This window comes from Electrophorus electricus, chromosome 8 (assembly GCF_013358815.1).
Source record: "Electrophorus electricus isolate fEleEle1 chromosome 8, fEleEle1.pri, whole genome shotgun sequence".
Classification (NCBI taxonomy): domain Eukaryota; kingdom Metazoa; phylum Chordata; class Actinopteri; order Gymnotiformes; family Gymnotidae; genus Electrophorus; species Electrophorus electricus.
Window position 1 is genome coordinate 17,693,539 of NC_049542.1, and position 13,530 is coordinate 17,707,068.

At 38.3% G+C, this 13,530-nt stretch overlaps 1 protein-coding gene across 5 annotated transcripts in view; it reads left to right on the forward strand.

Moving 5' to 3' along the window:
- Positions 1-13,530, forward strand: part of csmd3b (CUB and Sushi multiple domains 3b) — a 313,558-nt gene that overhangs the window by 220,973 nt on the left and 79,055 nt on the right. For all 5 annotated transcript variants that reach the window (XM_027011676.2, XM_027011678.2, XM_035529342.1 and 2 more), the window contains 6 exons: positions 237-439; positions 717-908; positions 1,695-1,833; positions 4,078-4,265; positions 4,803-4,997; positions 5,831-5,947. In XM_027011676.2, the coding sequence (XP_026867477.2) occupies positions 237-439; positions 717-908; positions 1,695-1,833; positions 4,078-4,265; positions 4,803-4,997; positions 5,831-5,947 (1,034 nt within the window). The remainder of the gene's footprint in view (positions 1-236; positions 440-716; positions 909-1,694; positions 1,834-4,077; positions 4,266-4,802; positions 4,998-5,830; positions 5,948-13,530) is intronic.

Here is a 13,530-nt window from a genome sequence, read left to right on the forward strand (position 1 = left end):
ACAAAAGAGAAAGGAAGTTCTGGTGTGATGCAGCATATCTCTAGTGGTAATATGAACTATTTAAATACTTGACACTTGATATTAAGCCATTTGACTGCAAATTACTATATGGTGTAGATAGTATGTGTTTACAGTTCAGAACAAAACTTAGTACTGCACAAATTTAATTGTGGAGCCAATGGTCATTTCATATAATTCCTACTAAGTCCTTGTCTAATCATTGAACTTTTTAACAGCTTGCAGTTTCTAGCCTTTGATACAGAGGCCTCCCATGACATCTTGAAGGTGTGGGATGGCCCTCCTGAGAATGAGATGTCTCTGAGGGAGGTCAGCGGCTCTCTGCTGCCAGAGGGCATCCACAGCACCCTCAACCTGGTCAGCATCCAGTTTGAGACCGACTTTTACATCAGCAAGTCTGGCTTTGCCATTGAGTTCTCCAGTGAGTCCCATCATTCCCATAGTTCTCAAGTGTTGCCTTTTGATTGACAGGTTTAATAACACTGGCCTTGGTTAGTGTTTAATTCAGCTGTACTGATATACTATTAGCAGGCTTCATCCCCTTAAACTGGCTGACACCATCAGAGTGTTTCTGCACCATAATTGACAGTTTCGGTTCTGGTGGTGTCTGTAGGTTTATTTTGACTGACAGTGCATATTGCCCGATCTTGTCGGAGTGAGGCAACTTGATGTTAATTGGCTGTGTTTGTACTTGTTAGGCTCGGTAGCCACTGCCTGCAGAGACCCGGGAGTGCCTATGAACGGCAGCCGGAATGGAGATGGAAGGGAACCTGGTGATACTGTGACCTTTCAGTGCGACCCAGGATATGAGCTCCAGGGTGAGATGAAGATCACCTGTATACAAGTGGAAAACCGTTACTATTGGCAACCCAGCCCACCTGTCTGTATAGGTGAGTGCTTCTTGCACATACTACTAACCTGGGTATATATAACAGCTAAAAACAGCATTCGCATAGATAGTTTTTAATTTAAGATGTTTTCAGGAAAGAATATTTAGTCGAATTAAAGACTTAATGTGTTTCTTCAAGCTATATATATTACATTTAGCTGAAAATTACATTTTGTTTCAAGTGTCTATACTGCATGGGTATCCTCTAGTATAGTAATTTGCATCTTTGTCAAAAGATTCTCAAGAGTTGTGAAAGCCAAGCCACTCTCAAGCCAAAGAGTCATTCAGATAACCGTCATCATCCTGACTATATTAAAGTGTGCTAAAATTAATGAATATCAAATTATAAGATTTGGAATGCCTTCCTATTTTCAAAGATACTTCAGTAGCAACCAGCAAAATGTGGAGGAGCCACATTTTGCCACTTCCTTTCATGTGCTCTCAGCTAATTATCCTCTATCCATATAGCACCCTCTGACTCTGCTTCCATCCATAGCCCTCTCTCTCTCTTCTTCTCTTTCTTACCCCTCTCCCCCTCTCTTCTCTTGCTCTCTACTTCTTAACCCATCCCCTATATCTCTCTCTTTATATGAGATATGAGAGCTGTATCGATTTAGTATTTCAGGCAAGATTTATTTCCACAACTCTGAACACTTCTACTACACTTCTCCTGAGCCAGACTCCTGGCATGCACAGCTGCTCCAGCTGTGTGCATTAATGAATGGGACCATGCACGAGGTACATGAGTCCATATGGTATTGATATGACTCCTATGTGTTTTCCACAGCTCCATGTGGAGGGAATCTGACTGGCTCATCTGGCTTTATCCTCTCACCCAACTATCCTCACCCATACCCTCACAGCAAGGACTGTGATTGGCTCATAGCCGTCAACCCTGACTACGTCCTTTCACTGGCATTCATTAGGTAATGAGCTTCTTGTTAGCACATTCATATTTATTTACATATATTTTTAGATTCTTTTCTGGCTATTTTAATACTTTTATTATTCATATTACATTCAAGTTTAATAACTATTGGTTTATTCTTATTCCAAATAGAGTCAGCAGTGTTGAAAAGCTATTTACCGTACCTTGTTACAAACCATTTAAATATCCCCTTTAAAGATCATTAGTTCATTAATTTAGTTAATAAAATGATAGAATGATGGGTTTGATGCAAAAAGCAACTGTTTCCCCTTTTCCCATCACCATAGATCTGTAATTATGTAACAGCAAATGCTATCACTGTGTAAATTAAAGTGTGTTTCATGTCCAAGGCAGATAATGGGCCCAGCTGGAATTTTGTGCTCATTTTGCTGGTAATGAAACCAATATTCTTGGGCGGTTTTTTGTTTTTTATTTATTTTTTGTTAGGGTTTTTTTGTTTTTTTTTGGAGGGGGGTTGTCCACCTTCCTCAGGTTCCATTTAAAGTAGCCTGGTGTCTCAACTTTGAATGATGTGACCAAATAATAATATATTAATGTTAATATATGTGCTTTGCAGTCAAATAATGTTCCAAATTGTGTCCATTATTCATTTAACCTTTGCAAAGTGAAGATTGCAGCACTGCAGGGATTCTCTTACTAGACAAGGCTGATGTAAGGTTACACTGGAGTCCTGTTGGACCATCACATATGTGAAGAAGAGGATAGCCCCCCAGGTGTTAATACCTTCTCACACGTGTTAATGTTATCTAGCCCACTTAAACTAGACCAGCCACATAAAAAAAATGTCCGCTAATAGAGGAGGTTAAGTTAGATACAATATTGATTAAATTTCCAAGTACATCGGTGAATACACATATCACATGCTGATGTAATACATATTCTGCTTTGCCTGGATTTGTGTTCCTCAAAACTTACAAGGTAATAATTTGAGAATGTACTAGATACAAGCCAGACTCTGAAACACAGCTTAGGTAGCATCATTACCCCGAGTTGGTATTAAATGTGAGCTAGCATCGTTCACATTTCAATTTCCTCCTCTAGGAGTAAATAACTACATTGGACTTCTGCCAGTAAGGCAGCATTTCAAACAGGTTTTTAATGAATGACTCTCAATCAGTTCCATCTCAGGCACTTTCATTACACAGTCCATTACTGACATCATGTTCCTTAAAAAAAGACCACTATATGAAATATGTCAACAGTAAAAAGAGAAAACAATGCTAAATAAAAATGACCCCCAATATTTGCAACACTGCAAATGTGTTATCTCCAAGTTGTCTCAATTTAGAATTATTATCTGAGCTTGCATCCAAGCCAATTACCACAAAGCTAATTGTTTGCTGATTGACAGCTCCAGTGACTAGGAAAAGGTGAGAAAAAAACTTCCAATACATCTGGTTATCAAAAATTAATTACTTTTTTAATGTAGTGTTAAGAACATTTGCCCAAATTCACATGTTTGTATTTTTATTATCTCACGGTGAGCCCTGAGCAATACATTCTAAGGCAGTGAAGTGTGTCAAGCAATCTTAGTATTCTCTAACAACATAATGGAGAGAATAGAGAGTAAATCTGATGCAGTCACAATCCATCTCATGCAAATGACTCTGCTGATAGGAGAGTCCTTAACGTCACACCTTATTGAAGATGAAAAGGTGCAAATGTTTATCTTTGTCTTGGAGACCCAAGAGCACAGAAAAGCTTTAGATAGCACCTATTCTGGTTGAGAGCTTTTTTTTCTTGTTCAGAGAGGATGTGTGGGAATGCACTGTTCGTATGTCACTCTTGGGTATTTATAGATTTGCTTTTACAGCCCACACCTAGAGAGGCTTTAAGAAGATGAACAGGGCTTTAGGTCTAATGTTTCTAAAGCACAGCTAAAAAGAATGTAGATCTTCTAAGAATACTACTCCAATCCTCTGAGGGCAACACATTAAAATTCGTCAAAGTCATCTAAGGTATGTCTGATGAAAAAAGAATGTAACCGTAGCCCAAGTTTTGTGTATGACATTCAGATATTTATACCATTCTTAATCAGGCAACACCAAATATCAATGCTTGCTGCCTTTGCCCACTACCACATGCTTTGAAAGCAGCATCTCAAGCCTTGTGCTGTGGTCTTGGGTCAGGGCACCTCCTGCCATCCTTTGATCACAGCAAGTGGATGGATATTATAGTCTGCTCTTTGATCTTCTCTTATCTTCCATTTTCATCTATCCAGCTTCAGTATTGAGCCCAACTATGACTTCCTGTACATCTACGATGGGCCAGACAGCAACAGTCCTCTGATCGGCAGCTTCCAGGACAGTAAACTTCCTGAGCGTATCGAGAGCAGCTCCAACACTATGCACTTGGCCTTCCGAAGTGACGGCTCTGTCAGCTACACAGGCTTTCACCTTGAGTACAAAGGTATGCCTTTGAAAAGTGCTGACATTTATCAATGATTTAAAAGGCTTTGGTTAGTCACGTTACAGACATGGTAGGATATACCTCATATTACATATTTCTTTATCACTACAAGTTAATTAATATGGTTATAGAACTTACTGATGGATAATTCAAAGTTTTGTTTGGAAAAGTTCACAGCAGAGCCTGATGAAAAAAGGGTGCAAATTTATTGTTGGATAAAAAAATAGAACAAGCAACATTGATAGTTGACACAGTGTAATGTCGCCTATTATGAAGCTCATATTTATTGGTAATACTATAGAGTATGTATTATTGATATAGTGCTTTAAAAAAAACAGGTTACTGAGGATACAAAGGATAGAATATAGAAATTGAAGTACAACAATAAAAAAACACCAATAACAAACAATTAAATCAGATTAGAATGCATACAATAATATGAACAGATAAACAAAAAGATGCTAAACTTTAACAGAATAACTGTTTAATGCTGTTTAAATCAACATTGCTTTTTGTGCTGTTGTCTTTCCTATGAAGCCAAGCTGAGGGAGTCCTGCTTTGATCCAGGCAATGTCATGAACAGCACAAGACTAGGCAGTGATTACAAACTGGGCTCCACTGTCACGTTCTACTGTGAGGCAGGCTATGTGCTCCAGGGCTACTCCACCCTCACCTGCATCATGGGAGACGATGGCAGGCCTGGCTGGAACAGAGCTCTGCCAAGCTGTCAAGGTACACATCAGTGAGAGCATGATTTATATCACCCCCACCCCCCCCACTTGTTTTTTATCTCCTTTTTTTGGGGGGGGGGAGGCAAGTCTCAATTAGAAGGGTCATTTACATTTACATTTACAGCATTTAGCTGATGCTTTTATCCAAAGCAACTTACTATTATAACTAAATACAACTTGAGCAATTGAGGGTTAAGGGCCTTGCTCAGAGGCCCAACAGTGGCAACTTGGCAGTGGTGGTGGGATTTGAACCACTGAACTACCACTGCACTGATGTTTGGAGGGGTCAGACCCACCTAATCCCCTAAACATAAGTGGGTCAGAGCCCCCCTAAACATCAGTGAAGAGAATGTCAAAGGTGGAGAGTCCAGGGTGTTTTGAAAAATGTGCTATGAAGGCTGAACAGTTGTCCCATGTGGGAATATTTGGGCACATAATGTATAAGACCCAGAAGATGAATTTAGTAATCATTAAAGCTGTTGGAAGCAATTTTATTTTTGATAAACCTTTGATAAACTTTTAATTTCCTCAAAGACATCACTAAAATAGTTGCTCTGAAAAAATAGCCCTCTCCTAGGCTTTACAAGCAGAAATTTTTGAAGCAAGGTGGTAAAATCTTTTTTAAAAAGTCAGGTGGAAATGGACGAGAACTGTACACTTGTCCAGTGGATTTAAAAACATTTATCAAATCCAGAGAAAAATACAGAACATGTATTGAACAGGTGATGTGCTGTATGCATACAGCCCTGTGTTAAGTTTTGTGTATGTGTGTGTGTGTGTGTGTGTGTGTGTGTGTGTGTGTGTGTGTGTGTGTGTGTTTCTTTGTCTGAGCAGCACCTTGTGGGAGTCGCTCCACAGGGTCTGAAGGAACTGTTCTGTCCCCAAATTTCCCCAGGAACTACACCACAGGACACAGCTGTGTGTACTCCATCTCTGTGCCAAGGGAATTTGGTAGGAGCCTCTTTCATTTAAAATGACAATTTAAAATTACAATCACATTCTTTAGGTTGCATAATGCTAATCATAATTTAGGGTGATCAAGTCACCTCCATTAAAACAACAGTTAGTTTCATGTCTTGGGTTGGTTGTGCAATAAAAAAGTGCATGTCCATGTTGTTTTATTCAACCACTCAAAATCCCCCATTTCAAATAAACAGGTTAGAAACACTGTTTAGAAGCAGGTTAAAACAATGTCATACACTGGCTTATAAACCTTCTCTCTGCATTCATTTGAGCTCCTGGATTTAACATTTCCAAGAAAGAAGGTGCTCTGTGGTAACTTAGCAACTAGCTGCCAGTTTTATGTCTTATATTTGAAAAGTTGAAAAGCATGCTGGGTGCATGCTGAAGCTGAAGGCCTCTCTACAGTATTAATATTTATAGGCCAGAGACTGTCGACGGTGAATAAGATGCTTCACAAAGCATTTACTCATCAGCATGCACACTAGACCACAGCGATTCCTAATTACTAGAAAATAATGACAGCAGTGTCAGATGTCAGTGACCTGTCCTCAGAAACACTCCCTGGAGATTCACCCCTCTCACCTTACCTGCTTTTCTATGTTTGAAGTGTCATTCTGCTTTTCATAAGGGAACTAACTGATGCTTACGAGACATCATGGAAGCAAAGGTGTGCTTCAAGAATGGGGTGTTACATAAGGTCAGGACCAGGCAGCTGCACAACTGTCATATTTGTGGAAATCTTGGGTTCTATTGATTTACTGCTAAAAGATTTTTTAAAAAACCCAGTTAGGAGACCATAGAGGATACTTATGTAGACTAAGAGCAGGAAAAGAAACCTTCAGATAAGCCATAGCTCAACAATGGACTTTATGTTCTAGTTAGCCAGCATCTTTAGGCAGCTTTGCTCCTTGATGACAACCCAAGCACTTCTAGACTGTCTATCAGTGTTGGATCATAGCAGCTGTAAGGAGTTTAATACTCATCTTGTGGTAGTAGCGGATAGAAGTTGGATTGAGGGATTACATACCATCCCTGTGACCCACTCCTGTCATTCAGCCCAGTACACAGTATGCTGTGCTCAAGTCCCTACAGATCCTGCTAAAATGGAGCAGCTTTGTCTTCCAAAGCTTGCTGCCAATGTTCTCAGAAGGATTTGACTCCCTAGGGATCTCGTTGAGTCCAAACCGAAGACTACTACTGTTTTCATATACTCCTGTGGGTATTTCAGATCCTCCTCTCAAACATCTTTTACGAGTGTATGGCCTGGACAGGCGGACTGCTTGCAAGGCCTTCTCTGGCCATCATGACAGATAACACTCCTATCGTGTGAAATGAAGACATGATATGAATTAAGAGATTAAAAAGATGCTTGGCTTTGAGAAATTAAAAGATGCTTGCCTTTGAGTATGAGGAAAGTTGTACAGCTAATCTCAGAGGTGTTTATAGCGTTCAACTTTAATGTGTGAATAACGCTATTGTCCACTCTGTAAAATGCATTTTTATATTGCATTTAAAAATTATTTTATTCCATCCTAAATTTGCATGACACAGATATACTTAAATGCATTGTTTTTAGGTAGATTTATTTTATCATCATAATATCGGGAGTGACAAACCCTGAAATATTTTCAAAAACCATGCTCCCTTGAAAACAATTTTATGTTCACACACACTCTTAACCTTTATATGAGAAACTGCCTGAACTCTTAAACTATTTGAGGAACAGACTGGGGGATTCAGCACCCAAATACATTGGTGTGCATCAGGGTATTGTTTTGTAATACACTTGCTCCAGGGATTTTATGGTAGATGTCAGGTTTAATGAGCTAAGGTGACATTCATATCGAGACTAAGGTATCTAGACTATTGTGAGGTTTGTTTTTTTTTCCCAAAGGAACACAAACAACACATCTGAACAAAAGATCAATAGGGACAGAAATAGATTTAGGAAACACAGACACTGTGTCCTCTGGATCCAAGATGGAGGCTTGGCCAGGAACGGAGAGACAGCAGGAGGGACATGGTTCAGTAATTTAATTGGATTTGCAGCTGAGGTAATAGATATCTAGAATACAAGCATAAAGACCTGTTTTGACATTTTCTGCTATTAACGATATTTGATCTAAGGCTGAATGGGAAAGAGTGAAAGGCACATATCTATAAATTCACTGAAATTGTTTCTCCATAACCATTTCTTTTCTACTTTTCCTCATGCAATACTGCTATCTTTGGTTATTTTAATAATGGTTAACCTTACCTTATTTCAGTCAATACAAATGTATTGTCTCTATCCATTTTTATGAGAGAAAGAGTGGGTGAGAGACAGTCAGCTAATCCCGTCATCGGTTCTCTCACTAAGTGTCTGCCTCGTGGACTCCAGATGGAGGGGAGCTGTGTATTATCATGCACCTGAAGTACTGTCAAACATGTGGAGTGAGTGAAAGTGCAATTATGGGCTATATGTGTGTTCTATAACAAAGCCAGGACTGAGCACATATGAGTAATCAGAGATGAAAACCTTAGTGTCAGAAAAGCTATAGTTTGACATATATACATACTTCAAAGCAAATTGGAAACTATTTCTGTTTAGCACTTACTTTCAGAATAGCTCTCAGTCATTCACTGGGTGTGGTCAGCAAGACTCATGGATGGTTGGTAGAGTAATGAAGAGTCCATTGGTATTGGAATGGTATCTTAATAAAACACAGTGTGTGAGCATGATATAGTGTGCAGGCTTATTTGTATATTTGTACTAGTCCAGCACCTACTCTGGTGTGTGTGCAACTATAGAATGTTCTTTGGTTGTGAAACTTGACACTCTAATGAGCATGTGATGTTGTATGAAAAGGTTTGTGGACCCTTCGGAATTACGTTGATTTCCCCTTCATTTAGCAGAGTGTTTAAAGGTTAAACAGGCAAAAGGTATGTGAACCTCTAGGATGGTCTCTTGAAAAGCATTTGGAATCAGTTGAAATACAATCCATTTAAGTATGGGTTTGGCTCGCCCTGCCATGCAAAAAGGGCAATTTTGATTACCTTCGTTTCACAGCAAAATTTATTTTTGCAGTGTAGCCTGATCAAAAGCTATTACCATGATCATTTCTTGAAGCTTACAAAACTAGAAAGACCCAATCAGTTTATAAGTTTACAAGTGGAAGAAATAAATGAGGAAAATTATAAAACGTTCCTTAAACAAGGGCCAAAGGACCCTGGAGAGATAACTATGGTTATGCAGGTATTTATTGCACTGGATAACATTTGTGTAAATGAGCTAACCATACAAAAGAGCAAAAATTGTGCTCTAGTGACAAGTGACTACCACAAAAGAAACCACTGCTCTCTGGGGAAAATAATTATGCAGCCTATCATACCCAATATGCCAGTAAGTATGGTGGAGTATGAAGGTGTGGGGTAGGTAAGCTGTCTGTTATTCAAAACTGAACATCCAAACACAGGAATAAACAACAGCAAATAGCTCAAACAGAAGAATTATGTATTTTAGAATGGCAAAGACCTGACCAACATCTCATGCAAGTTGCACAAGCAAGATATCACAAAAATATATATGAACTGGAATAACTTGGTACAAAGCAATCATCCAAAATTCTTATTAAGCACCATGGAGGTCTGATCAGAAAAAATAAAGAAGGTTCTAACCTTTCCCATACGGATTGACATCTCAAGCATCCTTGGTTCTCTGCAAAAATGAGCACCTATCCTTCTGAGATTTAGGTTCTCCTGTTTTATTTTGCCTGCTATTCCCCAAAATTCTATGTTAAAAATGATCATTCTCAGAGAAAAATGTTTGATAAGAATACTTTTTGTGCAAAAGCTTCTGATTTGTCAGTTGTCAACTTGATTTGTGTATCCTGCCTGGGTAGGACAAGACTTCTGTTGCATCTTCTGTATCTTGTCCAAAACAGAACCGAAGCATATATGAGAGAGATGGGATCAGAACTCAGTGAGATTCTTGCATTGCATTTATATCTTTCCTAATTGTGTGGAACATTATCATATTATTTGTTTAATAACATCTGAACATCTGTTAAAATGAATGCTGTGGTTTTTCTGCTATGGTTTCAGGAAACATTTATTTGTAAATCCAAACTATTGTCTATATAAACTCACATATTTACAATAGATACTTAGAATTCGGGACACACTTATAATTTGGGACAAATTATTTTTAAAAATAGACTTCTTGTTGTTGTTGTGTCAGATTCCTATTCAAAAGTTGTTTTTTTTCTAATGAACTCTTTAAATCACCTTCCTGCCAATTGGTGCCTATGATATGGTACTATGAAATGATTGTTGTGTTTGTTAAATAAAACTATCATTATTATCTATTAGGACAAAGGTCAGGGGCCCTTCATGCATAAAACCAGATGTTTCCAAAGAGTTAAAATAACTTCTTTTTTTTCTCATGACTACCTTAATAAAACAGTGGTCATTAGGAATTGGTAGCACAGTAGTGACACTACACACTCAAAACAATGTATAACAAACAGCGAACTAAGGCAGGATGTATGTCTGGAGATAAGTGATGTATATTAAGGTCAAATCTAAAATCATAATCTATATTTCAATCCATTGTTGTGTAGCCAAGGGAGAGAGAAACAAAACAATAACAGAAAGCATAACTAGACATAGTGAAAATCAAGACAAAATAAACCAACAAAATACAGAAATACATGTAGGTGATTTAAAATGACTGACCAACAAGGCAGGAATTCACGGGGTATAAATACACAGCTAGATTAGGAGGAAACAAGACACTGGTGATAACAATGAATAGCAGAGAAATACAAAACAGAAGGCAATGTTTAGACTGAAATGAAACAAAAACAAAGTCACATGGTGCCATGGGAACTGCATTGCCATAGGATGGAGACTATGACATAATGCACCTGAGTGGGTAACAATTCACATAAAAGATTTCTGAAAACTCGTCTTAAGAAAGCGAACTTAAACTGAGCAAAACAATAGTCATTAGAGCAGAGGGAATATCATGAGTCTCAGATCCAGACCAATCCTCAGCAATGAAGTAGTATCAGCAACAAAACATTAGTATCCTATGTGGCAGAGCCACAGGCGAGTGCATACGCACGCCCACACACACACATACATATACATACATATACACACATACTAAGCTTCCTTTATATCACTCATGGTTTCCTTGGCAGCATGGAGAGCTACAGTTCTCCCGTTAAAAATGCAGTGTTCCGCATCCTTTTTTGTTTCATTATTCTGTCAGAAAGAATAATAGCACCAATATTTCAGACAATGACAGGTTTGGTCTAAGAGATGCATAATTCAGTACAGAGCAGCCCCCTCCCCATCTTTCCATCTTCTGGCATCACCCTCGCTGGCCCCAGGCAGTCGACATGAACCCCAGTGCTCCCTCATGACCACTGGGGGAGAGGGTGGAATGATCTTTCATTGCTTAATATTGCACACAAGCACTGACATCACTCAGTCACTAAATGGCAGTTACATCAGCTGCTGATGGTTTTCATCTGGCTTTCTATAGGCCTTCCAAGTAGGTTTTGTAGGATTTTAATTGTTGTGTTGACCACTAACTGAATATGGCATTCAAAGCATAAGTTGTAAACAGTGGATTGGCAAAGCAGAATTTCATGTTTTACTCACTGAAAGTAATGTGAATTGTTGAGTGATTCTGCAAAGTTACCATTGCATGAGCTATTAGTTTAACTTTGGTAAATTAATTGTTAACATGTCCTTTAGTCAATGTGGAACATTTAATAAAGACATAAACCTACATTATTCTTAAATATATGCTCTCCTTTTGTGGATCTGTGTGGAGAAATGTGCAGCACACAGCCCATCACCTCTTCCCTTATGTCTTACACTAGCTTTTCCAGCAATGTTAATGGATGCTTTTTGCGTTTGACATTTTGCAGCTAGGTACCCATTTACTCCCCTTGCCCCTTTAAATGTCAGTTAGCAATGATTAATACACTATGTAAATGTTTTTTTATTATCTACTGCTCAGCATCTAGGAGAGAAAGAGACTTGTATTTTCAGTGAACTTATCTAGCTTGTAGCGATCAATCCAAAAACGATGAAAGACGAAAAAATGTCTCATGCTGATGCAGTCTTCCTGGTACCCATAAAATCCTATTAGCATTTCTTGGACATTTTAACTTTCTTTATCAGTCTCTCATGGTAATGTGTCAGTCTCAGACATGTGAGAACTTTAAACTGGTTAGATTGAATATCCTTGTCACACAACAATATTTCAAATGTAGGTAGAAAGTGCAGACTGTTGACATTCATTTAAGGAGACAAATGAAATCAAATGAAACAAGAATAATAGACTCAGCTGCTTCTGTTTTCCTTAACTGCAAAGCAACAGAGACTACAGAAGTGGTCTTTGCTTTGGGCCACACTGATAAAGTTGAGAGGTCTTTCTCTCACCTTTGGCAATGACTCACATTCAGTAATAAATTGCAGTGTCACTGGACTTAGTAATGTGATTTTGATACTGTTTGACAGCATAATCTTTAAGAAATGGGCTGTAGCACAGACAAAATTCCAGTTTTGAGATTACTGGTTTTCAGCATACTTTCGTACATTTTCATAGATATACAAACCACATTAACAAGTCTTGAGATTACCTAACAGCTGAAAATTTGGACATCAATCAGGTTTTAGCTCATTGAGTACCTTTGGGCTTAAGAGGAAAATTGTGTAAATTGGGTATTTTGCCAAATTGTTTAACAATCTGGCAATTACACCTACTGTTTTGGTGACGTCTTTGGTTTATTCTGAGTTATTCAGATTTATTCTCATTTTACAGCCTCATGATGGGCTGCATACATACTGTCCTTTTGCTGAGAGACACCAGTGACATTCTACAGATACAAATGTCACATTAGAATCTAGATAGGTGTTAGCGCTCTTGTCCATTGACTAATTATGTAACTGTCCAAATATTTTTCAAAAACCTCTAATATGTCAGAAATATGTATTGATAACAGATGTCATTATTGTGTTGACCTGATATGGAAGTACATACCCTGACAGTCTGCACTTTTACTTTGTACTAATTGTTTCATTTCAATTCAAGTCCTTGAACTGGAATTTAGAGACAAAATAACAGAATTTGTGTCACTGTCCAACAGTGGTGTGCAGTGCATGCAAAGGGTACCCCTTCTGCACCTCCAAAAGTAGCATAAATGAAAGAGCATGACACTGCAACAGTATGCATTGCACATGTTAAGATGCATGTTATACACATAATACAAATCCTACATGTACAGCCATTCAACAAAGTAGGATCACTCATTTTGTATATCGTATGCCAGGACAGCCAAAACATTCAAGTAAGCACCAATCTAACCAGTCCATTAGGCCCATTTCAAGATACTGCTGTTTCTGCTGTGGCAGACTAGCTCTTAACCAGGCATACCTTTCACAGTCTTACTGAAGTATATATACATACATGCATCCTTTCTGACAAGATTTATTGGTTGAGTTGGTCCATGCTGAATTATTGTGAGTTTCTCATTGAAGGTTAGTCTAAAAAAGGCTTTCCAATTAGGTAT